Source organism: Oncorhynchus tshawytscha, linkage group LG14 (assembly GCF_018296145.1).
Source record: "Oncorhynchus tshawytscha isolate Ot180627B linkage group LG14, Otsh_v2.0, whole genome shotgun sequence".
NCBI classification, from domain to species: domain Eukaryota; kingdom Metazoa; phylum Chordata; class Actinopteri; order Salmoniformes; family Salmonidae; genus Oncorhynchus; species Oncorhynchus tshawytscha.
The window spans coordinates 51,958,746-51,986,616 of NC_056442.1; the positions used below are offsets into that span (position 1 = coordinate 51,958,746).

Consider the following 27,871-nt stretch of genomic DNA (forward strand, 5'->3'; position numbering starts at 1 on the left):
TTATTTCACTGTAATAGCTACTGTAAATTGGACAGTGCAGTTAGATTAATATGAATTTATGCTTTCTGCCCATATCAGATATTTTCTGGGAAATTGTATTTTGACTTACAACCTCATGATAATCTCATTAGCCTTTATTAGCTCAACATTCCCACGAGGGGGGTCATAGCTTTCACTTGGAGTCACCTGGTCAGTCTATGTCATAGAAACAGGAGGTGTCCTTAATGATTTGTATACTCAGTGTATATAGCCATCTTTAATCATTGTGCTATTATTCCTTGTGCTATTATTCCTTGTGCTATTATTCCTTGTGTTATTGTTTGTCTATTTATTTTATTTTATAATTCTTTCTGCTAATTATCTAGTTTTTTTTATCTGCATTGTTGGGAAGGGCATGTATAAGTAAACCATTCACCCGTTCTTCGCAAAGCATTGTGAGAAATACAATTTGATTTGAAGCTGATAGTATTTCATCCTCATAAAGCAATCTGAACTGAAATCTTATCAGAAACATATTGGGTTGTTTTCACAGCTTACTATTTACTTACAACAGGTCAAACTGATGTCATGTGGATATTTTTGCACATCATTTTTTGGTTTTGTAATTGCATTTTCTCCCCGGTACGCAAATATCTTTCCTCTGCAAAAGAAGTGAAGATGACAGAAAACTTAACCAATGCCCACCGTCCTCTTCACCCCCAAAAAACTTAAAGCACTTCCACTCTCACCATTTTCTGTCTGCACTCCAGCTCCCTCTGACCACATACACACCCACAACATGGTCAATACACATTCAAACATAACCAAGAACACACAAACCTTGTAGAAACACAGATATTTCTCACAAAAAGACAAACAGACTTTCATGAGTAGACTAAAACAACTGACACACAACACACAACAAGGAGAGGAAGGTCATGTTTTACGGGACGTTCTTCCACAGAGTCTTCATACACACCACTGCATATTGGCAGCCCCCCCCACACACACACACACACACACACACACACGCACACTCACACGCACACACGCACACAAACAAACTCTTACTAACGTTGATAGCACGTAGCAAGCCTACCATTAATATAGCAGTAGGTGAATTAATAACAGATTAATTAATAAATAGTAGATGAACAAAAATAAGTTTGCTGTGCATTTGGCCAATCAAAGACATGTCACATTTAACCCCACCGACTTGTGACAATCAAAATATCAAGTTGTTGCTTTTAATATGCAAAAAATAATAATAATAACAAAAACAAACAATTTCTTTATTTTAAAATATTTTAATGACGTCAATTTGTTATTCTGTTTCCTGAAAAAAAACGAGATAATAAAAATCCAGTCATTTTTCGTTTTTGAAAAACTCCGGCAAAAACAAAAGACGGACCATTTTCACTTTTCTGACATTACTGTTTTACATTGGAAAACCATTGGCCACGATATACACCACTACCGCCTTCTCTCAGCAGGATCACTGAAGAGAGAAGAAATCAGAGAGGGTGAGTGTTGGTTTGTGCCGTGTAGCCTTCATTGTGTTGTAACCTATGCTAAGTGTGTGTCTCTTGTACTGTTCAATTGGCCAAGTGTCCCTTTCAATCCACAAGTCCTCTGTCCTGCTACAGAACCTTGCTGCATAGTAATGAATGTTTTGCCAACTTGCCAGATGAGAAGGTGCTTCTTATGAATAAGATGTATGCATGCAGCACACAGATGCTTTTAATTTCACCGATTGTGTTAATATGCTTCAAGTGAAGTATAGTATATATAGTATATAGTATATAGGCATAGAAGAGTGAAGTTCATAGGGAAGGAGACCAACAAACGGTGTGTTTTTATTGTGAAACAATGAATGGCTTGTCAGGGAGCTTTTGTTTGCTTTAAATCCGATCCCCATCCCTCTCATACACCCCAAGGACCTCTTGTTCATTTTTATAATAGTTAAAAGAGGGACTGACCAAACACAACATTCTTACCACCGTTTTCTGCCTGTTGTTGTAACCTATTGTGAGGTTGTCTTCCGTTCAACCAGTGGAGGTGTCAGTTGGGCACAGCAGCACGAGGGAGAATCCACCATTTCTTGTGTTGTATCTTTCTCCTCAAACCACAGCACAGATAGGTTCTTCAAATGTCATTATTCACTGTAACAATGTGGCAGAATACCCCTGGGGTGTGTCTGACATTTAGCTAGATAGCTTGTTACATAGACTGTTTGTGTCCGTGTGTGTGTGTGTATGTGTGTGTTTGTGTGTGCGTGAGTGAGTGAAAATTATAATTTGGAGGTTTCTTATATTTGCCTGTTACACACATGTGTGTAATGGAAGTGTTTATTGCATATTCCAACTCCCACAGAGGTACCAGCAGGCCAATTAGGGTTAAGTGCTTTGCTCAAGGGCACTGCGACAGATTTTTCTCCTTGTCGGCTCCGGTATTGAAACCAGTGACCTTTTGGTTACTGTCCCAACACTCTAACCTCAGAGCTATGTGTGTGTGCGTGAGTGTGTGCAGCCTATGTGAGCATGCCTGTCTGCTTGCATATGTCTATTTCTCTGTGTGCTACTTGGTAATGGTGATATTTGGTCTCATGCGTTAGCTATGATTGGCTGTTGTTGCAACCCATTCTTTCACCAGACACCGTCAGAAGTGTTTTGTCTTTCTTTAGACAAGGGAAAGTGGTTGAATACTAGTGTGTTTTTTCAGGTGGGTGTATGCGTGTGTGTTTGTGTGTGTGTGTGTGTGTATGCGTGTGTGTGTGTGTGTGTGTGTGTGTTTGTAGGCCTGGCTCGCAGTCAGGGGTCCAAATAATTGTAAAGGTGTTCGATGAGGTTGAGGTCAGGGCTCTGTGCAGGCCAGTCAAGTTCTTCCTCACCGATCTCGGCAAACAATTTCTCTATGGACCTCACTTTGTGCCTTGGGGCATTGTCATGCTGAAACAGGAAAGGACCTTCCCCAAACTGTTGATACGAAGTTGGAAGCACAGAATTGTCTAGAATGTCATTGTATGCTGTAGTGTTAACATTTACCTTCACTGGAACTAAAGATCCCAGCCCGGACCATGAAAAACTGTCCACAATCATTATTCCTCATCCACCAAACTTTACAGTTGGCTCTATGCATTGGGGAAGGTACCGTTCTCCTGGCATCCACCAAACACATACTTGTCCGTCTGACTGGCAGATGGTGAAGCATGATTCATCACTCCAGAGAACGCTTTCCACTGCTCCAGAGTCCAATGGCGGCAAGCTTTACACCACTCCAGCCGACGCATGGCATTGCGCATGATGATCTCAGGCTTGTGTGCAGCTGCTTGGCCATGGAAACCCGTTTCATGAAGCTCCCGACGAAGAGATATTGTGCTGACCTTGCTTCCAGAGGCAGTTTGGAACTCGGTAGTGAGTGTTGCAACCAAGGACAGATCAATTCAAGCACTACGCACTTCAGCACTCTGCGGCCTGTTCTGTGAGCTAGTGTGTCCTACCACTTCGTGGCTGAGCCGTTGTTGCTCTTCGATGTTTCCACTTCACAATAAAAGCACCTACAGTTGAAGCTCTAACATGGCAGAAATTTGACAAACTGACTTGTTGGAAAGGTGGCATCCTATGGCGGTGCCACGTTGAAAGTCACTGGGCTTTTCAGTAAAGGCCATTCTACTGCCAATGTTTGTCAACGGAGATTGCATATCTGTGAACTTGATTTTATACACCTGTCAGCAACTTGTGTGGCTGAAATAGCCAAATCCACTAATTTGAAGTGGTGTCCACATAATTTTGTGTATGTATAGTGTATTTCAACTGCACAGGTAAGCTATTTCCACAGATACAGCAGCCATCTAGGTTGTTTTATTTAAAGTCCATGAGGAGAGGTAGATGTGGTATAGATATCCTGCCTGCCAGTTCTATTCATTCAGCCTCTAAGGTCATGTTAGACTTCTGTAACAATCTGTCTGGTCAGTGTAGACCTGATTAATCCAGGATTTATCCACTATCACAACAAGCAATCACCCTCTCTAATTTTAGACATTAATATGTTTCGCCCTTTCAGCTGAGTAATCTGTGGTAAGAGAAGAGGCAAATGTGGTGGGTGTGTGTGCACGGCTGTCTAGTGTTGAATGAGTCAGGGGGACATATTTGATCGTCCCCCCCCTCTCACTGTGCACGCCCTCACACACTCTTATCCTGATATCAGCTGAATTCATGGTGTCATTAATAGCTGTTGGCCTCCCTCCCTCCTTCTCTCTCCACTCCCTCTGCCCTAGTTGTTCAGTGCTTGTTGAAGCCGTTGACTATCTTTGGAAAATCTTGAATGCTTCAACAATCTAATGGATATGCAACTAAAACAATCATCTCCTTTTATTACTGAGTGACAGTGTGTGTTTGTGTGTTTGTGTGGCTGTGTATATTTCCATTGTGACTGCGTATATATTTCCGTTGTGACTGTGTATTTCCGTTGTGACTGTGTATATTTCTGTTGTGACTGTGTGTATTTCTGTTGTGACTGTGTGTATTTCCGTTGTGACTGTGTATATTTCTGTTGTGACTGTGTGTATTTCTGTTGTGACTGTGTGTATTTCCGTTGTGACTGTGTATATTTCTGTTGTGACTGTGTATATTTCTGTTGTGACTGTGTGTATTTCTGTTGTGACTGTGTGTATTTCTGTTGTGACTGTGTATATTTCTGTTGTGACTGTGTGTATTTCTGTTGTGACTGTGTGTATTTCTGTTGTGACTGTGTGTATTTCCGTTGTGACTGTGTATATTTCTGTTGTGACTGTGTATATTTCTGTTGTGACTGTGTGTATTTCTGTTGTGACTGTGTGTATTTCCGTTGTGACTGTGTATATTTCTGTTGTGACTGTGTATATTTCTGTTGTGACTGTGTATATTTCTGTTGTGACTGTGTGTATTTCTGTTGTGACTGTGTGTATTTCCGTTGTGACTGTGTATATTTCTGTTGTGACTGTGTATATTTCTGTTGTGACTGTGTATATTTCTGTTGTGACTGTGTGTATTTCTGTTGTGACTGTGTATTTCTGTTGTGACTGTGTATATTTCTGTTGTGACTGTGTGTATTTCTGTTGTGACTGTGTATTTCTGTTGTGACTGTGTATATTTCTGTTGTGACTGTGTGTATTTCTGTTGTGACTATGTGTATTTCCGTTGTGACTGTGTATATTTCTGTTGTGACTGTGTATATTTCTGTTGTGACTGTGTATTTTTGTTGACCTCCACATCCTTCTGTCTGTTTTCACCTCTCCAGACCTGAATGTGTTACCATGGTGACCACTCACACACACATCACCCTGTCACTCCTGCTGTTCCACATTCTCCCGGCCACAACGACTCAGGTTGATGACCTCATCGATGATGTCATTGTCTCCACGGACCGTGGCAGAGTCCGGGGCACTCGGCTTCCCGTGCCAGGTGGTGGATATGTCAGGGCATTCCTGGGAATTCCCTATGGGAACCCCCCTGTTGGGGAACTGCGTTTTCGCCCTCCTCAGCCTGCAGATGGGTGGACAGGGGTACTACACGCCACCCGCTACCCCAACTCCTGCCTCCAACCCCAGGATACATTATTTCCTGGTAGGGATTTGATATCAAAACGATTACCTAGGCCTGTATAGTAAACTGGCATAGATTACAACACCTACATGAATGTACAATATATGTTTGTGTGCCTTTAAACCTGTTGATGTTAGTGACAGTGTACAGTCAGTGAGCACGGTTACAAGCACGCAATAATCAGATCAATATAATAGTTAGATTAAAACATTTACAGTGCCTTGCGAAAGTATTCGGCCCCCTTGAACTTTGCGACCTTTTGCCACATTTCAGGCTTCAAACATAAAGATATAAAACTGTATTTTTTTGTGAAGAATCGACAACAAGTGGGACACAATCTTGAAGTGGAACGACATTTATTGGATATTTCAAACTTTTTTAACAAATCAAAAACTGAAAAATTGGGCGTTCAAAATTATTCAGCCCCTTTACTTTCAGTGCAGCAAACTCTCTCCAGAAGTTCAGTGAGGATCTCTGAATGATCCAATGTTGACCTAAATGACTAATGATGATAAATACAATCCACCTGTGTGTAATCAAGTCTCCGTATAAATGCACCTTCACTGTGATAGTCTCAGAGGTCCGTTAAAAGCGCAGAGAGCATCATGAAGAACAAGGAACACACCAGGCAGGTCCGAGATACTGTTGTGAAGAAGTTTAAAGCCGGATTTGGATACAAAAAGATTTCCCAAGCTTTAAACATCCCAAGGAGCACTGTGCAAGCGATAATATTGAAATGGAAGGAGTATCAGACCACTGCAAATCTACCAAGACCTGGCCGTCCCTCTAAACTTTCAGCTCATACAAGGAGAAGACTGATCAGAGATGCAGCCAAGAGGCCCATGATCACTCTGGATGAACTGCAGAGATCTACAGCTGAGGTGGGAGACTCTGTCCATAGGACAACAATCAGTCGTATATTGCACAAATCTGGCCTTTATGGAAGAGTGGCAAGAAGAAAGCCATTTCTTAAAGATATCCATAAAAAGTGTTGTTTAAAGTTTGCCACAAGCCACCTGGGAGACACACCAAACATGTGGAAGAAGGTGCTCTGGTCAGATGAAACCAAAATGTAACTTTTTGGCAACAATGCAAAACGTTATGTTTGGCGTAAAAGCAACACAGCTCATCACCCTGAACACACCATCCCCACTGTCAAACATGGTGGTGGCAGCATCATGGTTTGGGCCTGCTTTTCTTCAGCAGGACAGGGAAGATGGTTCAAATTGATGGGAAGATGGATGGAGCCAAATACAGGACCATTCTGGAAGAAAACCTGATGGAGTCTGCAAAAGACCTGAGACTGGGACGGGGATTTGTCTTCCAACAAGACAATGATCCAAAACATAAAGCAAAATCTACAATGGAATGGTTCAAAAATAAACATATCCAGGTATTAGAATGGCCAAGTCAAAGTCCAGACCTGAATCCAATCGAGAATCTGTGGAAAGAACTGAAAACTGCTGTTCACAAATGCTTCCATCCAACCTCACTGAGCTCGAGCTGTTTTGCAAGGAGGAATGGGAAAAATGTAAGTCTCTCGATGTGATAAGAGTGCGACTTACAGCTGTAATCGCAGCAAAAGGTGGCGCTACAAAGTATTAACTTAAGGGGGCTGAATAATTTTGCACGCCCAATTTTTCAGTTTTTGATTTGTTAAAAAAGTTTGAAATATCCAATAAATGTCGTTCCACTTCATGATTGTGTCCCACTTGTTGTTGATTCTTCACAAAAAAATACAGTTTTATATCTTTATGTTTGAAGCCTGAAATGTCGCAAAAGGTCGCAAAGTTCAAGGGGGCCGAATACTTTCGCAAGGCACTGTACATGGTTTTCAAGAAGAACGATCTCCCTAATAATCCTGTTGACATGAACAAGTCTGAAATCAGGCTACCTGATGGCATTCTGATAAATTCAGAACATTTGCCAGTCAAAATAAACGTTCTACCACCGCGGACATGTTATCTTTGGGAAACATGTTTGATTCTGAGTTCAGTCATATAAAATTTGTATGCGAAAACTACTTCTAAGATGCGTACACACAGTTGTTCCGTACTCACTTCACTCACGCTAAAGAGGGAGGCTCTCGGCTGGTGCTGGCACATGCACAGATCAAACACACAGCTGGAACGCCGATTTAGTTGTTTACATGTCCTAATAATTTGAAGATTGCTGAGAAAGGTGTTTTTATCGGCGTATGCTTACTTACACTTTGACCTTATGCCGATTTAACTCGAGTAACGTGTTTACATGACTATTACATAATCTGGCTACGGCCTTAATCAGTTTAATATACAATTATTACTATGCATGTTGTCGTGGATATTATAACATAAGGATCTGAGTCAAAGTCAAACCAAGATTATTTTTTTCTGAGCTCAGAGTGAATAACAGGACGTTATAATAAGGCAGTTTCACACAGTTTCACAAGGTTAGTCACATACTATGTGGACACGTACAATTAAAAAGTACCATTATACTTCTCCCTTTTTTTTAATCCCTGACCAGTTTTTTAATACATTTTAAATGTAGCAAGCTTTCTAAAGGCATAATATCCCGTAGTCCAACAATTCCTCCCTGTGTCATCTGTTGTGAGACGGAGTTTAAAACCTCCAAACCCCTCGCAAATCAGATACAGTTCTAACTTTATGCTAATGATTAGATACAATCATTTAAAGAAGGGATTCTTCTCCCAGAGCTGAAGGGTGAGGGGTTGGAGCCCAACTGGATGCTGGGTAAAGGTCAGACATCACTGTCTTTAGCAGAAAAGTGTAGCTCAGCTAATCCTTCACAACTTGCATTCTGGCCCTGGGTCATGGCAACATTTAACATTACATTTGGTCTTGGATTCGTTACCAGTTTTAAACACATATTGCAGCAACATTTTAGCATGAGAACAAGAAACAGAGTCAGTACAGTGACTAAAACAATGGCTAGACACAGTTGCATGATCCACCCTCCAAGCGAGGAGACTATGGACAGTCAGGCAGTTTTTCCCACACATCCTTTACCTATAATACACCAGGTGGCCACAAGAAAACCCACAGTAGGGATAGGGAGATTACTACTATTACCAGGACATGAAAAACATCACAGAGTTTAGGGGCTTTAAAATGTCATGTCGTCTGGTCTCTTTTGGGGATAGATGATAAAGGGCAGGAATGACATCACACTTAGGGCGTGATTCACTCCCAGTGTGACCCCATACATGAAACTCCCTTGTTTACCCCTTGAGGAGCAAACCCACAGACCCAACATGACCTTTCACCAACTGTTGCTTTAGCCACCAAGTTGGCTCTACTCAGAAATACATTTGGCTGTTGTTGGGCTGGGGGGGGTTGTCCTTCAATGCCCTCCTCTGCTGCTTCTAACTTCTGGGCCTATACTCCACGTCTGCATCGGTTCCTTAGGCTCGGGACCTTCTTCTAAGATGACCATCTACTTCTGGGCCACTATTCCAGGCCGGCGTCGGTCCCTTTGGCTCAAGACCTTGTCATGGAAATTCAAACCGTAAAGAGAAGAGAGACTATAGATTCTTCAAACAACAACTTTATTATAAGATTTGCAAAAATGGAACGGCTAACAATCGCTGGAGTCCAACGAAGAGGTTTGGCTCTCAGCTTTCATGAGGAACTACAACCTCTTTTTTTACATGGCAGTTAGGCAGATGTGTGGAAACAGGGGCGGAACATAGTGTAAAAGGTGATCTGTTCCTTCCTGCAAGTTTCCACACAGCTAAGTTCCTGCAGATTGTGAGAACAGGATGTCACATGCTGCAGTTGCACCCAAATGGCACCTATCTGTATGCCAAGACTTATGACTAAGTCACACAAGACAGGTTTGTATCAGTAAAAAAAACACGAACAAATAACAAGACAATTCTCTAATGTGTAGTTTTCCCCGCAACCTTTTTCCATCACTAGGCTCTCTTGCCCAGGCAGAGTCTTTCTCAATTCATCATCATCGGTTTGTGGAGTGTGTTCTTCTGGCACCTGACCAATAGAGAAGCTGAGAGTCATTGCTGCTAAGACACACAGACACAGAAGTTTACATACACATAGGTTGGATTCATTAAAACTCGTTTTTCAACCCCTCCACAAATTTCTTGTTAACAAACTATAGTTTTGGCAAGTCGGTTAGGACATCTGCTTTGTGCATGATACAAGTAAATTTCCCAACAATTGTTTACAGACAGAATATTTAACTTATAATTCACCGCATCACAATTCCAGTGGGTCAGAAATGTACATACACAATGTTGACTGTGCCTTTAAACAGCTTGGAAAATTCAACAAATGATGTCATGACTTTAGAAATTCTTCTGATAAGTTAATTGACATCATTTGTGTCAAATGGAGGTGTACCTGTGGATGTATTTCAAGGACTACCTTCAAAGTCAGTGCCTCTTTGCTTGACATCATGGGAAAATCATTAGAAATCAGCCAAAACCTCAGAATAAAATTGTAGACTTCCACAAGTCTGGTTCATCCTTGGGGGCAATTTCCAAACGCGAAAAGTGCAAATCAATCGCAGATTAACAGCAAAGGATCTTGAGAAGATTCTGGAAGAAAACAGGTACAAAATGATCTATATCGACAGTAAAACGCATCCTATGTCGACATAACCTGAAAACCTCCGAAATAAAGCCAGACTAAGTTTTGCAACTGTACGTGGGGACAAAGATCGTACTTTTTGGAGAAATGTCCTCTGGTCTGTTGAAACAAAAATAGAACTGTTTGGCCATAATGACCATCGTCATGTTTGGAGGAAAAAGGGGGAGGCTTGCAAGCTGAGGAACACCATCCCAACCGTGAAGCACGGGGGTGGCAGCATCATGTTGTGGGGGTGCTTTGCTGCAGGAGGGACTGATGAAACTTCACAAAATAGATGGCATCATTAGGACGGAAAATGATGTGGATATATTGAAGCAACATCTCAAGACATCAGTCAGGAAGTTAAAGCTTGGTCGCAAATGGGACTTCCAAATTTACCTCAAGCATACTTCCAAAGTTTTGGCAATATGGCTTAAACAATTTAAAGGCAATGCTACTAAATACTAATTGAGTGTATGTAAACTTCTGACCCACTAGGAATGTGATGAAAGAAATAAAGGCTGAAATAAATCATTATTCTGACATTTCACATTCTTCAAATAAAGTGGTGATCCTAACTGACCAAATGACAGGGAATTTTTACTGGAATTAAATGTCAGGAATTTGAGTTTAAATGTTTTTGGCTAAGGTGTATTTAATCTTCCGACTTCAACTGCATATACATTTACAATATATATATTTGTTACTTTTATTTAACTAGGCAAGTCAGTTAATTAAGAACAAATAATTTATTTTTACAATGACTGCCTACCCCGGCCAAACCCTTCCCTAACCTGGACGACGCTGGGCCAATTGTGCTCCGCCCTATGGGACTCCCGATCACGACTAGTTGTGATACAGCCCGGGACCAAACCAGGGTCTGTAGTGACACACCTTAAACTGCTGTGCCACTTGGGAGCCCTCACATGATCACCTACATGTTGCACACAACCTAGAAACCCTATTGACTTTCACAGGGAAAATAGAGAACACAGTTTCACACCAATCTTGATAAGAATGGTAATGAGATTGGGCAAGGACCACAAAGCCCCTACTCTCAACATCCCAATAATGGATAGCCCAAGCTACAATCCAGTGGGATTTCTTATAACCTCCCTATCGGAATACACGAAAAGATAAGGTTTCCCTGGGAGGAACCCTGCCTAGACTCACTGGATTTGAACACATATTGCATTTGTTTCAGAAGCCACCTGCAGGATGAGCAGTGTACCCTCCCCACACGTTGTGGTCTACTCAAAGTTTAGGGGCAGCTCTCTGTCTCTCCTTCTCGACTTTCTGGATCATAATTTGACCTGTTGATAAATTATCCAACACAAATTTAGAATGACAGTCCTTAGTGCTTCACGTTGGTTCTATCACATCAATATAAGACCCTCAACTTAGCACACACCGATACTGGCAGAGTGTGCATTTATATTGATATACCATATATTCATCTTATATTTCTAGCATTACATTTTCTCATCACGGCCACCATTTGTGCTAATGACAGATTGGTACTCAACGCATTCTTAGTCTAAATTACTGTGAACCTCACAGGGTTCATACCTCCACAATCAACCTGATACACCAAATGAACAATTTTAGACAAGCCTAAATAAATGAAGGGTACAGTTTGCCACTCGCTCACGGTACTCATTCTTCTGGCGTGTCTTCACTTTTTCTTCTTCAGACAGCTTTACGGTTCGCCTTCCCAATGGCATCAATGTTCAAAGTGGATGGCCCTTCATAATGGCCCATTGTCCCAAGCATACGAATCTCTCACCTGAGCCGCCTTTGTCCTTTACGGTCCCATTATGTCTTGTCCTTCCTCCTACCAGTACACCAGCAGCATGAGAGAAGTTTGTGAGAGATCTCTCTCCATGCTCACTCCACAACGACTCATGTCGCACTCCTGAGAGAAAAGGCTCTTGAGAAAAGGCAGTTGATAGCTTCAACTGGAAGATGTGTACAGGTTGCTGGTTCGGACTCAGGTGTCACGGTAGAAGTGGTGAAGGACATAGTGAACACGTTTTTATCCATTACTTCAGGCGGTCAGCGGGGGTGAAGTTCACACTGTTCCCAGCTGAATTATCCCTTCCATGCATCTAGATACCATCTGTGGACACCTTCGCCATAACCTTGAGAGAGGACAGAACAGAATAACGTTTAGTGTAGGGCATTTCTGATTCAAGAAACCCAGACAAATTATAAATGATTCAACATTCTTAATACAGATTTCTAAGACAAATGTCAAAAGAATAACAACACACCTTTTAAACCATTTTTGTAAATGTGCTTATACTCCCTTATCATATTGGCGACCTCACCGCAGAGTTAAAGGGTCAGGGAGTTAGAGGGCTAATCTTTGGGAGAAATACCAACCATCCAGCAGACAGATTTGGTATTGAGATTTGTTTTTGAAGCAAGACAAAAACAAAGAAAATTAAACAAAACAATGAAAACAATACAAAATAACAACAGCAATACACATCCATCACTCTAGGTGGGTAAAACTTCAATCCATCATGTCAACCATTACCAACATATCATTTTCCTTTTTACAGGCAGGCATGTGAGGAAAATCAATTTGAATTGTTACCAACGGGCCCCAGGGGACTGGTAAATGAAGTAACTGTCAACTATTACCAACATACATTTTTCCCGTTTTTACAGTGAGGAAAATCAATTTGCATATTTACCAAAGCGTCCTAGGGGACTAATAATTCCCCCTTTGGACACTACTCACATCATGATTAATGCATCCCAAAAAAACAGGTTAAATAAAAATAACAAATAAAAATAGAATTACGACCTTTGATGACTCCAGTTTAACCAATCTACATTGGATATTCACTGTTTGCTTCACACACATTTTATTGGTTATTAATCTTATAATTTAATCTTATAATTTATTTAAGAGATAGCAATCCACAGGATCCACTATTCCTACTGTCAAAAGGGTTAGTCATTCACCCTTGTTCTCTCATACATGTTCAACACCCCACTGTTCACTATTCAACTTTCACTTCTCTATTTTCACTACCCGTAGCTCTCAGGCTATATAGACATTTATCTTATGCCTATTTTCACTACCCATAGCTCTCAGGCTATATAGACATTTATCTTATGCCTATTTTCACTACCCGTAGCTCTCAGGCTACATAGACATTTATCTTATGTCTATTTTCACTACCCGTAGCTCTCAGGCTACATAGACATTTATTGTATGTCTATTTTCACTACCCTTAGCTCTCAGGCTACATAGACATTTATCGTATGTCTATTTTCACTACCCGTAGCTCTCAGGCTACATAGACATTTATCGTATGTCTATTTTCACTACCCGTAGCTCTCAGGCTACATAGACATTTATCGTATGTCTATTTTCACTACCCGTAGCTCTCAGGCTACATAGACATTTATCTTATGTCTATTTTCACTACCCGTAGCTCTCAGGCTACATAGACATTTATCGTATGTCTATTTTCACTACCCGTAGCTCTCAGGCTACATAGACATTTATCGTATGTCTATTTTCACTACCCATAGCTCTCAGGCTACATAGACATTTATCGTATGTCTATTTTCACTACCCGTAGCTCTCAGGCTACATAGACATTTATTGTATGTCTATTTTCACTACCCGTAGCTCTCAGGCTACATAGACATTTATCGTATGTCTATTTTCACTACCCATAGCTCTCAGGCTACATAGACATTTATCTTATGTCTATTTTCACTACCCGTAGCTCTCAGGCTACATAGACATTTATCCTATGTCTATTTTCACTACCCGTAGCTCTCAGGCTACATAGACATTTATCGTATGTCTATTTTCACTACCCGTAGCTCTCAGGCTATATAGACATTTATCGTATGTCTATTTTCACTACCCATAGCTCTCAGGCTACATAGACATTTATCCTATGTCTATTTTCACTACCCATAGCTCTCAGGCTACATAGACATTTATCTTATGTCTATTTTCACTACCCATAGCTCTCAGGCTACATAGACATTTATCGTATGTCTATTTTCACTACCCATAGCTCTCAGGCTACATAGACATTTATCCTATGTCTATTTTCACTACCCGTAGCGCTCAGGCTACATAGACATTTATCGTATGTCTATTTTCACTACCCATAGCTCTCAGGCTACATAGACATTTATCCTATGTCTATTTTCACTACCCGTAGCTCTCAGGCTACATAGACATTTATCCTATGTCTATTTTCACTACCCATAGCTCTCAGGCTACATAGACATTTATCGTATGTCTACAAACAGTACTGTCAACGGGGCTCTCACTAGCCCTGCCAAGTCCACTCTCTGGGATTTAGGATCCTTGTCACTACTTTTACTTTCACTACAAATTCATTTCAATTGACTTACTGAAATTCAGTGTGTTGTCGTGTTCAGATTCGTGAATGTGGTGTGTTCCCCCAGGCAGTCATTAGTGTAGGTCTGGTCAGGGCGGGTCCATGTCATCTTTGGTTGGACAGGAATTTCTCTCACACAAACAGTGACACCGGTGTCTTCTTCGCATACCTTCACTGATGCTCTCCCCATATCCAATCCCACATCCAAGTTCGTGACGCCATTTAAAATTGGTCCACAGGCATCACACTATGCGGTAGAGTATGCTACTTCTAGGAATGCACAATTCCTCTTCACTTAGCACAAAGTGATTTACCCACATCAACAATTAAAAATCTGCATTACACCGTAAACATACTCAATGTTGTTTTGTAATTAAGACATTATTAACTACAAGTACTTGACTCTGACTTCCTTACTCCCAGGGTTCCGTGGAGCTGAGATGTGGAACCCCAACACCAAGATGAGTGAAGACTGTCTCTACCTCAACATATGGACTCCTCCCCCTTTGTTTAAGACACACCCTAAACGTTCCAAGAGCTCCTCCCCTGGTTCCTCATTAGCTCCTGTCATGGTGTGGATATACGGAGGCGGGTTCACTACAGGCACCGCCTCCCTAGACCTGTATGACGGACAATTCCTTAGCCAATCAGAAGGCGTCGTGGTGGTGTCTATGAACTACAGGTTTTCCTGGCACAATATAATTAAACTAAAGAACCTATTTGAGCTTCATGTTTTCATGTTTTAAAAATACACCGATAATAACGTTTGTTTTGATTGGACACAGGCTCGGTCCATTGGGTTTCCTGTCTCTTCCTGAGAGCGAGGGTGTCCGTGGTAACGCTGGAATGCTGGACCAGCGCTTGGCTCTGTACTGGGTAGCCAATAACATTGCTGCCTTCGGCGGAGACCCTTCAAAGGTTGCTCAGCTTTTTTCCTTTTACTATTTTTGCTGTTGTTATTCTTTGTTTTACCATGTTTAGTTATTCTCTGTTTTTATGTTGTTGTCAGGTGACGTTGTTTGGGGAAAGTGCTGGATCTGCGTCTGTGGGTCTCCATCTCCTCTCCCCTGGCAGTCATGGTCTGTTCAACAGGGCAATACTACAGAGTGGTTCCCCTAACACTCCATGGGCTGTCATGACTCAACAGCAGGCCTGGAACAGGTCCCTGTCCCTGGGTAGGCTGTTGGGTTGTCCCCTGGCACCTCTGGCTGTCCTGGAGCAGTGTCTACAGAGAGCCCATCCAGAGGATATCATCAAGCAGCAGTACAACGTCCTCTCTCTCCCCACAATCCTAGCATTACCATTCACCCCCTCTGTCGACCAAAACTTCCTACCAGACATGCCAGAGGTGTGTATGAATTTATGGTTGCTTGTTTTGGGCCCAAAGGCACTGAAAAAACAAGCAGTTGAATCCCGTATATATTTCCAATGTCATAATGTCTCTTTATCTGGCCCTTTAGGTTCTGCTCCGAACGGGACACTTCCTGAAGACAGAGGTGCTGATTGGTTTGAACCAAGATGAGGGGACCTACTTCCTGGTTTACGGGGCGCCAGGATATGACATCACTAGCCAGAGCCTGATCAGCAGGGAGAACTTCCTGAAAGGGGTGCACCTAGTGTTGCCGGGATTCAGTGATGTCACGAGGGAGACAGCCATCTTCCAGTACACTGATTGGACGGATGAGAATAGTGGGATGAAGAATCGTGATTTGCTTGGGCGAATGTTGGGAGACCATGATTTTAACTGCCCTGTGCTGGAGTTTGCCCAGAGGTAAGGAAAACATATTAAAGAGTTCCACAGAGCTCTAATGCAGGGCTGTTCAATCATGTTCCTTGAGAGCTACCCATTTGTACGTTTTTAATCCAACCCCAGTTGTAACTAACCTGCTTCAGTTCATCAACCAGGTAATTATTAGAATCAAGTGCATTAGATTAGGGTTCGCATGAAACGTACAGGATGTTAACTTCTTTGCGCACTCATCCCGTTAGCGGGATCATTTTCGTCAACATCCACTGAATTGCAGAGCGCCAAATTCAAATTAAATTACTAAAAATATTGAATTTTCATGAAATCACAAGTGCAATATAGCAAAACACAGTTTAGCTCGTTGTTAATCCAGCTGGCGTTTCAGATTTCAAAAAAGCTTTACAGCAAAAGCTATCTAAGCGTTTATGTTAGGACATCTCTCTCAGCAGACAAAACATTACAAACAGCTAGCAGCAAAGTAGATTGGTCACGAAAGTCAGAAAAGCAATAAAATGAATCGCTTACCTTTGATGATCTTCGGATGTTTGCACTCACGAGACTCGCAGTTACAATATAAATGTTCCTTTTGTTCCATAAAGATAATATTATATCCAAAATACCTCCATTTGGTTGGCGCGTTTTGTTCAGAAATCCACAGGCTCGTGTAGGTCATGACGGGCAGAAGAAAATTCCAAATAGTATCCGTAAAGTTCGTAGAAACATGTCAAATGTTTTTTTTTTTCATCAATCCTCATGTTGTTTTTACAATAAATAATTGAGAATATTTCAACCGGACCATAGCTTTTTCAATAGGAGAGAGATAAAATGTCTGCTCCAAACTGTTGCGCATGCAAACCTCTGCTGGCACCCAGCCATCCACTGACGCGATGTGATCTTTCTCGCTAATTTTTCAGAATAAAAGCCTGAAACTATGTCTAAAGACTGTTCACACCATGTGGAAGCCATAGGGAAAGGAATCTGGTTGATATCCCTTTAAATGGAGGGAAGGCATGCAATGGAACAGGGACATTTGTTTCTCTTAGGCACTTCCTTGTTGGATTTTCCTCAGGTTTTCGCCTACAATATCAGTTATGTTATACTCACAGACTATATTCTGACAGTTTTGGAAAGTTTTCTATCCTAATCTGACAATTATATGCATATTCTAGATTCTGGGCCTGAGAAATAGGCAGTTTCATTTGGGTACGTTTTTCATCCAAACATCAAAATACTGCTTGAATTTGGCGCTCTGCAATTCAGCAGATCTTGACGAAAATGATCCTGCTAACGGGATGGGTGCGCAAAGAAGTTAAACTTCTTGTTAATCCAACCGCTGTGTCAGATTTCAAAAAGGCTTCACGGCGAAAGCAAACCATGAGATTATCTGAGAACAGCGCCCAGCAGACAAATCATTACAAACAGTAACCAGCCAAGTAGAGCAGTAACAAAAGTCAGAAATAGCAATAAAATGCATCACTTCCCTTTGATGATCTTCATATGGTTGCACTCCAAAGACTCCATGTTACACAATAAATGTTAATTTTGTTCAATAAATTCCCTCTTTATGTCCAAAAACCTCCGTTTTGTTGATGCGTTTTGTTCAGTAATCCATTGGAACAAAGCGCGGTCACAGCAGGCAGACGAAAAATCTAAAAAGTACCATACGCTTGTAGAAACATGTCAAACGATGTTTATAATCAATCCTCAGGTTGTTGTTGTCATAAATAATCAATCATATTTCAACCGGACAATAGCTTCATCAATAGAAAAGGAAAAACAAGAAAGGTGCGCTCCCGGTCACGCGCAGGAGTCAGGTCTGGAAATGTCCACTGTCCTCTCATTGAAAGTGGTGTTTCTCCCTCATTTTATCAGAATAAAAGCCTGAAACAATGCCTAAATACTGGCCACATGTAGTGGAAGCCATAGGGATCATGAACTGCATCATAAGTCGTTGTATGGTGGATAGACGTTCAATGGAAAACAGTCATTTCAAAATAATAGCACTTCCTTGATTTTCCTCAGGTGCCTCGGGTGCCATATAAGTTCCGTTATACTCACGGACATTATTTTAACAGTTTTTAAAACTTTAGAGTGTTTTCTATCCAAATCTACCAATGATATGCATATCCTAGCTTGTAGACCTGAGTAGCAGGCAGTTTACTTTGGGCACGCTTTCATCCAAAATTCCGAATGCTGCCCCCTATCCCCAAAAAAGTGAACACTCTAGGAGAGACCAGCTCTAATGTTTGCACAAATACTTACAGGCAATGTTGAGATATGTAGTTAGTATCTGGCCCCTTCTGCTCAGTTCACCAATCATTACTATACCTGCCCCCAGGTACACAGAACATGGGGGTAAGGCCCGCCTCTTCCTGTTCGATCACCACTCCTCCACCAATCCCTGGCCAGCATGGATGGGCGTGATGCATGGCTATGAGATTGAGTTTGTCTTTGGAATGCCGCTGAACAGAACCCTGGGATACCTGGAGGAGGAAGTGGTCATGAGCAGGAGGATGATGAAGTACTGGGCCAACATGGCTAGGACCGGGTGAGATTTATTTGACCTTTATTTAACTAGGCAAGTCAGTTAATTAAGAACAAATTCTTATTTACAATGGCAGCCTAGGAACAGTAGGTTAACTGCCTTGTTCAGGGGCAGAACAACAGATTTTTACCTTGTCAGCTTAGGGATTCGATCTTGCAACCTTCCAGTTACTATTCCAACGCTCTAACCACTAGGCTACCTGCTTCCCCAATGAGATAGACCTCATATATGAGATAGACCTCATATAGACATGGCTAGGACCTGGTGAGAATTCATATAGATATTCTATAGAGAAGGCTGGGACCAGGTGAGAATTCATATAGATATTATATAGAGAAGGCTGGGACCAGGTGAGAATTCATATAGATATTCTATAGAGAAGGCTGGGACCAGGTGAGAATTCATATAGATATTATATAGAGAAGTCTGGGACCTGGTGAGAATTCATATAGATATTATATAGAGAAGACTGGGACCAGGTGAGAATTCATATATATATTATATAGAGAAGGCTGGGACCAGGTGAGAATTCATATAGATATTTTATAGAGAAGGCTGGGACCAGGTGAGAATTCATATAGATATTTTATAGAGAAGGCTGGGACCAGGTGAGAATTCGTATAGATATTATATAGAGAAGGCTGGGACCAGGTGAGAATTCATATAGATATTTTATAGAGAAGGCTGGGACCAGGTGAGAATTCATATAGATACTATATAGAGAAGGCTGGGACCAGGTGAGACGTCAAAGCGAGCATGCATATGAGATCATATCATTATTTTAAGTCAAACAAGGTTTAAGTCAGTGTAAAATGACTCTCATGGTTTACTTACATACATAATTGGTTTGTTGTTGTGTTTTCCCTGGCAGGAACCCAAGCATAGAGGAAGGGGATTGGCCACTTTTCACCGTGGACCAACAGGAATACATCACCCTAAACTCATCCCCTCCACACACACAAAAGAGGCTTGCAGCTCATCAATGCCAGTTCTGGAACAACTTCCTCCCCAAACTGCAGGACGTCACTGGTGAGAACAAACTTACGCAAGTGTGACGGCCGTGTCAGGCCGCACCTCAAAAATATTCTTTCTTCTATTGCACATCAAACTTGCACATAGCGGTCCAAGGAATGAGTGATGCTGCATCAGGTCCCTCCAGGTGCCTCTGGTGCCCTATCTAGCCTGTGGAGGTGCACCATGGCTGGGTTGGCCCAGGCTCCAGCTTCCCCTCCTCTCCAAAAATGCTGGAGGCCTGAGTGCGAGTCGGTTCAGTCTCCATTTCAGAGAGCTCCAACTGTGGAGGGTGAATAACACTCTCTCTCCACTGCACTTCATTTATTAGACACACACATCAGGCTCACTATACAAACATAATCCGTGGCCTCCCCGGTTTGAAACTCAATGATGTGGGTGTGCATGTGTATGAGGTGCAACCCATGAGGGAATTTTCAGGTCAAGATCATTTTGTTATTAAACCACTTAGTCAAAGATAACTCATCGGAATTGTTTTATTTAGGAAGCCTTTTAGATTCACTTGCCTTATTTTATTGTTTAGGCTTTTTGAAAGACTACAGTATTGTGTAGATATGAGGTTGTTTCCTAAATGGAAGGCATTTGCAGTGAGGCAGAGTTTTCTAAATGTGTGTTTGTTTGGTGAGTTCAATGCAAAATACAATTTACTTTTAGTTGGTTAGGTTTTCTTTCATCCTGAGAGATAAAAGCTGATAGCTTAACAGTGTTTTGGAGTGTGTGTGTGTGTGTGTGTTTTGTGGTTTGTCTCTGCACAGCACAAAGCTGACAAACACACAAACACACATTGAAATACAAAGATATGTATAGATCCCTTCTACAAGGTTGAGGACTCCTGTCTTGTGTGTGTGTGTGTGTGTGTGTGTGTGTGTGTGTGTGTGTGTGTTTTGTGGTTTGTCTCTGCACAGCACAAAGCTGACAAACACACAAACACACATTGAGATACAAAGATATGTATAGATCCCTTCTACAAGTTTGAGGACTCCTGTCTTGTGTGTGTGTGTGTGTGTGTGTGTGTGTGTGTGTGTTTGTGTGTGTGTGTGTGTGTGTGTGTGTGTGTGTGTGTGTGTGTGTGTGTGTGTGTGTGTGTATTTGATTGGAGCAGGACATTGGAGACCCCGGACTTTGTGATTTGGGAAAGCGTGATTGATTTTGACGCTGAGATGGAGTCTAATTCCTGTGCACAGATTCCACCATTTGTTTTGCTTCGTTGCACGGAATGGCACAAAAATGTTTTTTCTCTGTCATAATTGGTTGCACACACACACACACACACACACACACACACACACCTCCTGATGTTCAGAGGTGGTTGATGCCAACACAATGTTGTTGCCATTGTCATTTGCAGTGTTATTTACGGTTGGCTTTGTCTATTAGTCTATTAGTCTATTAGTTGTGAAGTTTGGCTTTGTCCTAAGTCTATTAGTTTTGAAGGTTGGCTTTGTCCTAAGTATATTAGTTGTGAAGGTTGGCTTTGTCCTAAGTCTATTAGTTGTGAAGTTTGGCTTTGTCCTAAGTCTATTCGTTGTGAAGGTTGGCTTTGTCCTAAGTCTATTCGTTGTGAAGGTTGGCTTTGTCCTAAGTCTATTCGTTGTGAAGGTTGGCTTTGTCCTAAGTCTATTAGTTGTGAAGGTTGGCTTTGTCCTAAGTATATTAGTTGTGAAGTTGGCTTTGTCCTAAGTATATTAGTTGTGAAGTTGGCTTTGTTCTAAGTCTATTAGTTGTGAAGTTGGCTTTGTCCTTAGTCTATTAGTTGTGAAGGTTGGCTTTGTCCTAAGTTTATTAGTTTTGAAGGTTGGCTTTGTCCTAAGTCTATTAGTTTTGAAGGTTGGCTTTGTCCTAAGTCTATTCGTTGTGAAGGTTGGCTTTGTCCTAAGTCTATTCGTTGTGAAGGTTGGCTTTGTCCTAAGTCTATTAGTTGTGAAGGTTGGCTTTGTCCTAAGTATATTAGTTGGGGATAGGCATTGCATTCAAAAGATATAGCAAAGCATGAACAAAGCATGAACAAAGCATGAACAAAGCATGAACAAAGTGGAACAGAGTGAACAATGTGAATGACAAAGAACTTTGGAAATAACCGCATATTGGGAAAACCAAGAAGCAAATATTTTTGCAAAGGTCAAAGGCAAAAACACAATTTTGGCATTGATACGTGTTTTATTGGAATAATGTGATGGAGTCGATTCCTAATCATTAACTTTACTCATTAGCTGTCCCTTTACTAATAAAAAAAAATTCTCCCAACTCTTGCTCTCGCTTGCTCTCTCGGTCTCCCTCTCACTCTTTCTCTCTCTAGGTTGCTAGGTGATGAGTGTTGTTTAGGTCTGGTAACGTGACATGGTGAGTGTTCTTTAATAATAAGATTCTAGTTGTTCTTTAATTAGAACAACTAGAATCACAGGGATCAGTCAGTTTCCATGGCAGTACAATCACAGGGATCAGTCTATTTCCATGGTAGTTGTAACAGTTTTGACTTGAGGTTATTGTTTCTAGGGGTGGCAGGTAGGTGGTGCCTACCAGAGTTAATATCGATTTCTCCTTTTGGTTTGTGAGGGAATGAGTCCTGTCTGGTCCATCAAGTCTACACCAATACAAAGGACTCAAGTAAAAGTCAGGATGTAATTACACTTTTCATAAACCCTTGAAACATTGGAAAAAACTTCAAAACAAATGTGTTATTATGCGTGGGTTGCATTAGCACCATAAATGATCACAAACACATAATAACAAACAATGAGCTCTGGTTCCTCCAGAAAAGTCCTGTACCTCGGGCCGAAAAGAGTCCAGCCCGGTAAAGGAGTTCGGGGAACTCAAGTGACCTAAGTCACGCAATGTTTGTCCGTTCATAAAAGTGTCATGTAAACCCAGTCTCAATCATACAATCAAAATATCAAAGTCTTTTATCACACAACCATAACTATTATCAAATATCAATATGTCTTCAACTAAAAATGACCACATAAATCATCACGGTACACATCACACTAAAACAAATAAAATACCGTATGCAAAAAAGTTGTCAGTCGGTCAGTCAGACAATCGAATCCGCCAACAGCAGAGAAAGGCCATGGAGAACCAGCGGAGAACAACTGAGATGTGCAGTCCAAAGGAAGCAATGACTGGATCCGATCCTGGTTAAACTTGAGACAAGGCTACAAAGCTCACTTTTAAATACAACAAAACAAATGGAGTAAAGACACTTCGGAACTGAGGGTTGAACACATCCTTATTCATGTCTCCATCACAACCCCACTTTTGCGCAGCTGATGCAGGCTATTTAATTGGGAATTAAAGGGGAAGCGCCCTATTGGAAGGAGAACCACTGAGACGGTTCAGACCAATTCAGGGCCGTCACACAGTACAGTCACAAGGATCAGTCTGTTTCCATGGCAGTAGAATCACAGGGTTCAGTCTGTTTCCATGGCAGTAGAATCACAGGGATCAGTCTGTTCCAATGGCAGTAGAATTGCAAAGATCAGTCTGTTTCCATGGCAGTAGAATCACAAAGATCAGTCTGTTTCCATGGCAGTAGAATCACAAAGATCAGTCTGTTTCCATGGCAGTAGAATCACAGGGATCAGTCTGTTTCCATGGCAGTAGAATCACAGGGATCAGTCTGTTCCAATGGCAGTAGAATCACAAACATCAGTCTGTTTCCATGGCAGTAGAATCACAGGGATCAGTCTGTTTCCATGGCAGTAGAATCACAGGGATCAGTCTGTTTCCATGGCAGTAGAATCACAGGGATCAGTCTGTTTCACTGGCAGTAGAATCAAAAAGGATCAGTCTGTTTCCATGTGTTAGGTTCTGAACGAAGAGATTAAAACTCACGGACAACGATAAAAAAGCTCAAACCAAGTTTGTTTACCCTCTGGGTCATACAGCTGCAAAGACAAAGACATATTTACACAAGCATATATGTGTATACCCTCCTACCAAGTGGAGTCAACCAGACTGTTGCCCTATGCCCCCATCCATACGAGCCATGAGATATAAAAATAACATGTTTAGACAGAATGTTAACTTTCTGTACTTTCCATCACCTAGTTCTTATCCACCCTCCATTGACCCCAACATCTACAGTTGAAGTCGGAAGTTTACATACACTTAGGTTGGAGTCATTAAAACTCGCTTTTCAACCACTCCACACATTTCTTGTTAGCAAACTATAGTTTTGGCAAGTCAGTTAGGACATCTACTTTGTGCATGACGCAAGTCATTTTTCCAACAATTGTTTACAGACAGATTATTTCACTTAAAATTCACTGTATCACTGTATCAAGGAAGCTTGTGGAAGGCTCCCTGAAACGTTTAACCCATAGTAAACAATTAAAAGGCAATGCAACCAAATACTAATTGAGTGTATGTAAATTTCTGTCCCACTAGGAATGTGATGAAAGAAATTAAAGCTTAAATAAATTATTCTCTCTGCTATTCTTCTGATGTTTCACATTCTTAAAATAAAGCGGTTATCCTAACTGACCTAAGACAAGGAATTTTTAACTTGGATTAAATGTCAGGAATTGTGAAAAAACTGGGTTTAATAAATTGATTTGGCTAAGGTGTATGTAAACTTCCAACTTCAAGTGTAGATTCCTTATATACGTGTAAAGCAATCCATAAGTTCTAGTATGGTAACATGAATAAGTATATTTCAAACTAGAACCAAAACAGTCCCTCCTTTTTTAATAGTAATTCCTGTTCAACATTATATACACTTTGAAATGACTTATACATGAACAGGAAAAACATGATTCATATTCTCTGTTGATTTATATGTTTTAAACCGCTGAGACGTAAGGCCTCTGACCTATAATCGCACTATGCACACTCTTATTCACCTTCCTTTTACTGATAACTGATAATGAATTGTGTCAGGAATTGTGAAAAACTGAGTTTTACTTGTGTATTTGGTTAAGGTGTATGTAAACTTCCGACTTCAACTGTACAATGTATCTCTGTGGCTAAGTAGGTGGTGTTATCACCTGAGTCCAGGGCCTTTGGTACTCCTCCACACATTTCCTGGCCTTCTTATCAGTAGGGAGTATACGTCCTTGCACCTTGCCTCAGTCTATTGTTAATGATCCGGACTCATACACAAAGAGCTATTTGAGAATAAGCGACCCATTCATACTCAAGTGAATATCATGATGCAAAACATAGAGAGAGAGAAATATTATGATATAAAACAGTGAAGCTATAAAACACTGTTATAGGGCAATAGTTCACAATCTGTGGTAATAGCTCTATTATAGAGACAGGCCCCCTATGTACTTTGCCTCCGGCCATCAATACATTTTCACATAGCTCACTCCATCTAACCCATAACACGTTAATCACTACTGCTAGGCCATTTATATAGTTATAAACATAATAAAACATGCTCAAATTAGTTCCTCCTTTTCTAACAGATCCTCATCTGGAGCTAATTCTACAACATAGAAAATAGTACAAATAAAGAAAAAACATTGAATGAGTAGTTGTGTCCAAACTTTTGACTGGTACTGTATATGTTGGGGTGATTTTAAGGAATACAACACATGTTCAGTATGGGACCAGTCTGTTCTCATGGCAGTAGAATCACATGGGATTAGTCTGTTCTCAAGGCAGTAGAATCACATGGGACCAGTCTGTTCTAATGGCAGTAGAATCACATGGGATCAGTCTGTTCTCATGGCAGTAGAATCACATGGGATCAGTCTGTTCTAATGGCAGTAGAATCACATGGGATTAGTCTGTTCTCAAGGCAGTAGAATCACATGGGACCAGTCTGTTCTAATGGCAGTAGAATCACATGGGATTAGTCTGTTCTCAAGGCAGTAGAATCACATGGGATCAGACTGTTCTCATGGCAGTAGAATCACATGGGATCAGTCTGTTCTCAAGGCAGTAGAATCGCATGGGATCAGTCTGTTCTCATGGCAGTAGAATCGCATGGGATCAGTCTGTTCTCAAGGCAGTAGAATCGCATGGGATCAGTCTGTTCTCAAGGCAGTAGAATCACATGGGATCAGTCTGTTCTCAAGGCAGTAGAATCGCATGGGATCAGTCTGGTCTAATGGCAGTAGAATCACATGGGATCAGACTGTTCTCATGGCAGTAGAATCACATGGGATCAGTCTGTTCTCAAGGCAGTAGAATCGCATGGGATCAGTCTGGTCTGATGGCAGTAGAATCACATGGGATCAGCCTGTTCTCAAGGCAGTAGAATCACATGGGATTTGTCTGGTCTGATGGCAGTAGAATCACATGGGATCAGTCTGTTCTCAAGGCAGTAGAATCGCATGGGATCAGTCTGGTCTGATGGCAGTAGAATCACATGGGATCAGCCTGTTCTCAAGGCAGTAGAATCACATGGGATTTGTCTGGTCTGATGGCAGTAGAATCACATGGGATCAGTCTGTTCTCATGGCAGTAGAATCACATGGGATTAGCTATAGCTAAAGTATAGAGGGATCGTAGGAGTAGATATCTGAAGGGAAGTTTGATTTTGAGGATGAGCTGAATGTCAAGTCTCGTTTCTCACTCGGATTCTGAGATTTTCAGTTATGCTGAGTTGGAAAGTGTTTGATTGTTGGAAACACTTAACTTTACAGCCCCTTCTCAGACAATCTAAATCATGCTCACCTCTCTGTCTCTCTCTCCTTCGCCCTTCCCTTCTTCTCTCTCTGTCTCTCTGTCAGTGAGTGTAGATGAGTTAGAACAGCAGTGGAGGAATCACTTCCATCGTTGGATGTCGTACATGTTGGAGTGGAAGAATTACTACTCTGACCACAGCCTGAGCAGCCCAGAGGGTCAGAAGCCGCAGGACTGTGACCAGAGGCCCTTGGAGCCCTAGACCTTTAACTGAACCCCTCAACCCATCAAGACTAACTTAAAAATTATACTTTGCTTTTCAACGAGACAATACATTTTGTCACGCAAAGAAACGTTCACAACCATAATTTGTTTCTGAATGTAATGCCAGGCCTTTTCACTGATCACTGCTATATCTGTTTGTACTTTGGTATTTGTTCTTGTCCTTTCAATTGAACATGTGTCTTGCTTTGTGTATCTGACGATGTTATGTTTCTGTGTGTTTGGTGGGATAAAGTAACATGAGAGATGATTCTGTGTGCAGGAGAGATGATTGGTGGGGTAAAGTAACAGGAGAGATGATTCTGTGTGCAGGAGAGATGATTGGTGGGGTAAAGTAACAGGAGAGATGATTGGTGGGGTAAAGTAACAGGAGAGATGATTGGTAGGGTAAAGTAACAGGAGAGATGATTGGCCGGGTAAAGTAACAGGAGAGATGATTGGTCGGGTAAAGTAACAGGAGAGTAAACAGTGTAACAATTTTACTTGTTATGTATGTATTGTTCTGTGACAGATGATCTGAGATCCTTAAATGCCATAGCCTTTTATTTGGGCCATAACCAGTCAGAATCGTTTCTCAAAAACCTGAACGTACGCACACACACGCACGCACGCACACACACACACACACACACACACACACACACACACACACACACACACACACACACACACACACACACACACACACACACACACACACACACACACACACACACACACACACACACACACACACACACACACACACGCACACACGCACACACACAGATTCGGTGTAAGATGGCTGCCGGCTCCCACCTCAGTGTGTAGAGGGTGAAGATAGGAAGACGAGCCCATTGGCATTACCCGTGTCATCAGTGTGCCCTCATTTATGAAAACATTTGTCATTTTCCAAAGAGAGAGTACATTGTCTGTCTGATGGAAGTCATGCCTTTTGGATCCTTGCATAGAGAGAGAGAGACTATAAATGAGTTGTCTGGGTGATACAGAAGTAGAGTTTTTAAGTATGTTTGTGTGATGGCACATGAGCAGTGTAGGTGATGGGCCTCTTATTGGCTTGGTTTTGCTTTCTTCTTTAGTTTGATTGCCTCTGAGGTGTAAAACTTGTGTATAATTAACTTTAAATAAAGTTTGAATTGATTTTATCTGTT

At 41.4% G+C, this 27,871-nt stretch overlaps 1 protein-coding gene across 4 annotated transcripts; it reads left to right on the forward strand.

Moving 5' to 3' along the window:
• Nucleotides 1-1,428: 1,428 nt before the first annotated feature.
• LOC112267306 (cholinesterase) lies at nt 1,429-27,871 on the forward strand. 4 transcript variants are annotated; one of them, XM_042297654.1, is made up of 10 exons: nt 4,274-4,365; nt 5,257-5,582; nt 14,962-15,220; nt 15,324-15,456; nt 15,548-15,886; nt 15,999-16,309; nt 18,624-18,833; nt 19,702-19,859; nt 22,159-22,202; nt 26,546-26,634. In XM_042297654.1, the coding sequence occupies exons 2-9, from the start codon at nt 5,273-5,275 to the stop codon at nt 22,164-22,166; spliced, it is 1,728 nt and encodes a 575-aa protein (XP_042153588.1). In that variant the 5' UTR covers nt 4,274-4,365; nt 5,257-5,272; the 3' UTR covers nt 22,167-22,202; nt 26,546-26,634. The 4 variants fall into 4 exon arrangements, with proteins under 4 accessions (XP_042153587.1, XP_042153589.1, XP_042153588.1 ...); XM_042297653.1 differs by lacking the exons at nt 4,274-4,365; nt 22,159-22,202 and adding an exon at nt 1,429-1,502 and having other exon boundaries at nt 26,546-27,871; XM_042297652.1 differs by lacking the exon at nt 22,159-22,202 and having other exon boundaries at nt 4,275-4,365; nt 26,546-27,871.

Excerpts from the sequence above, each read along its gene's own strand:
- LOC112267306 (XM_042297653.1), top strand. The coding sequence starts at position 5,273 with ATGGTGACCACTCACACACACATCACCCTGTCACTCCTGCTGTTCCAC. Across the intron at positions 15,221-15,323 it reads GTGGTGTCTATGAACTACAG|GCTCGGTCCATTGGGTTTCC; the intron begins GTTTTCCTGGCA and ends GATTGGACACAG. Across the intron at positions 19,860-26,545 it reads CAAACTGCAGGACGTCACTG|TGAGTGTAGATGAGTTAGAA; the intron begins GTGAGAACAAAC and ends TCTCTCTGTCAG.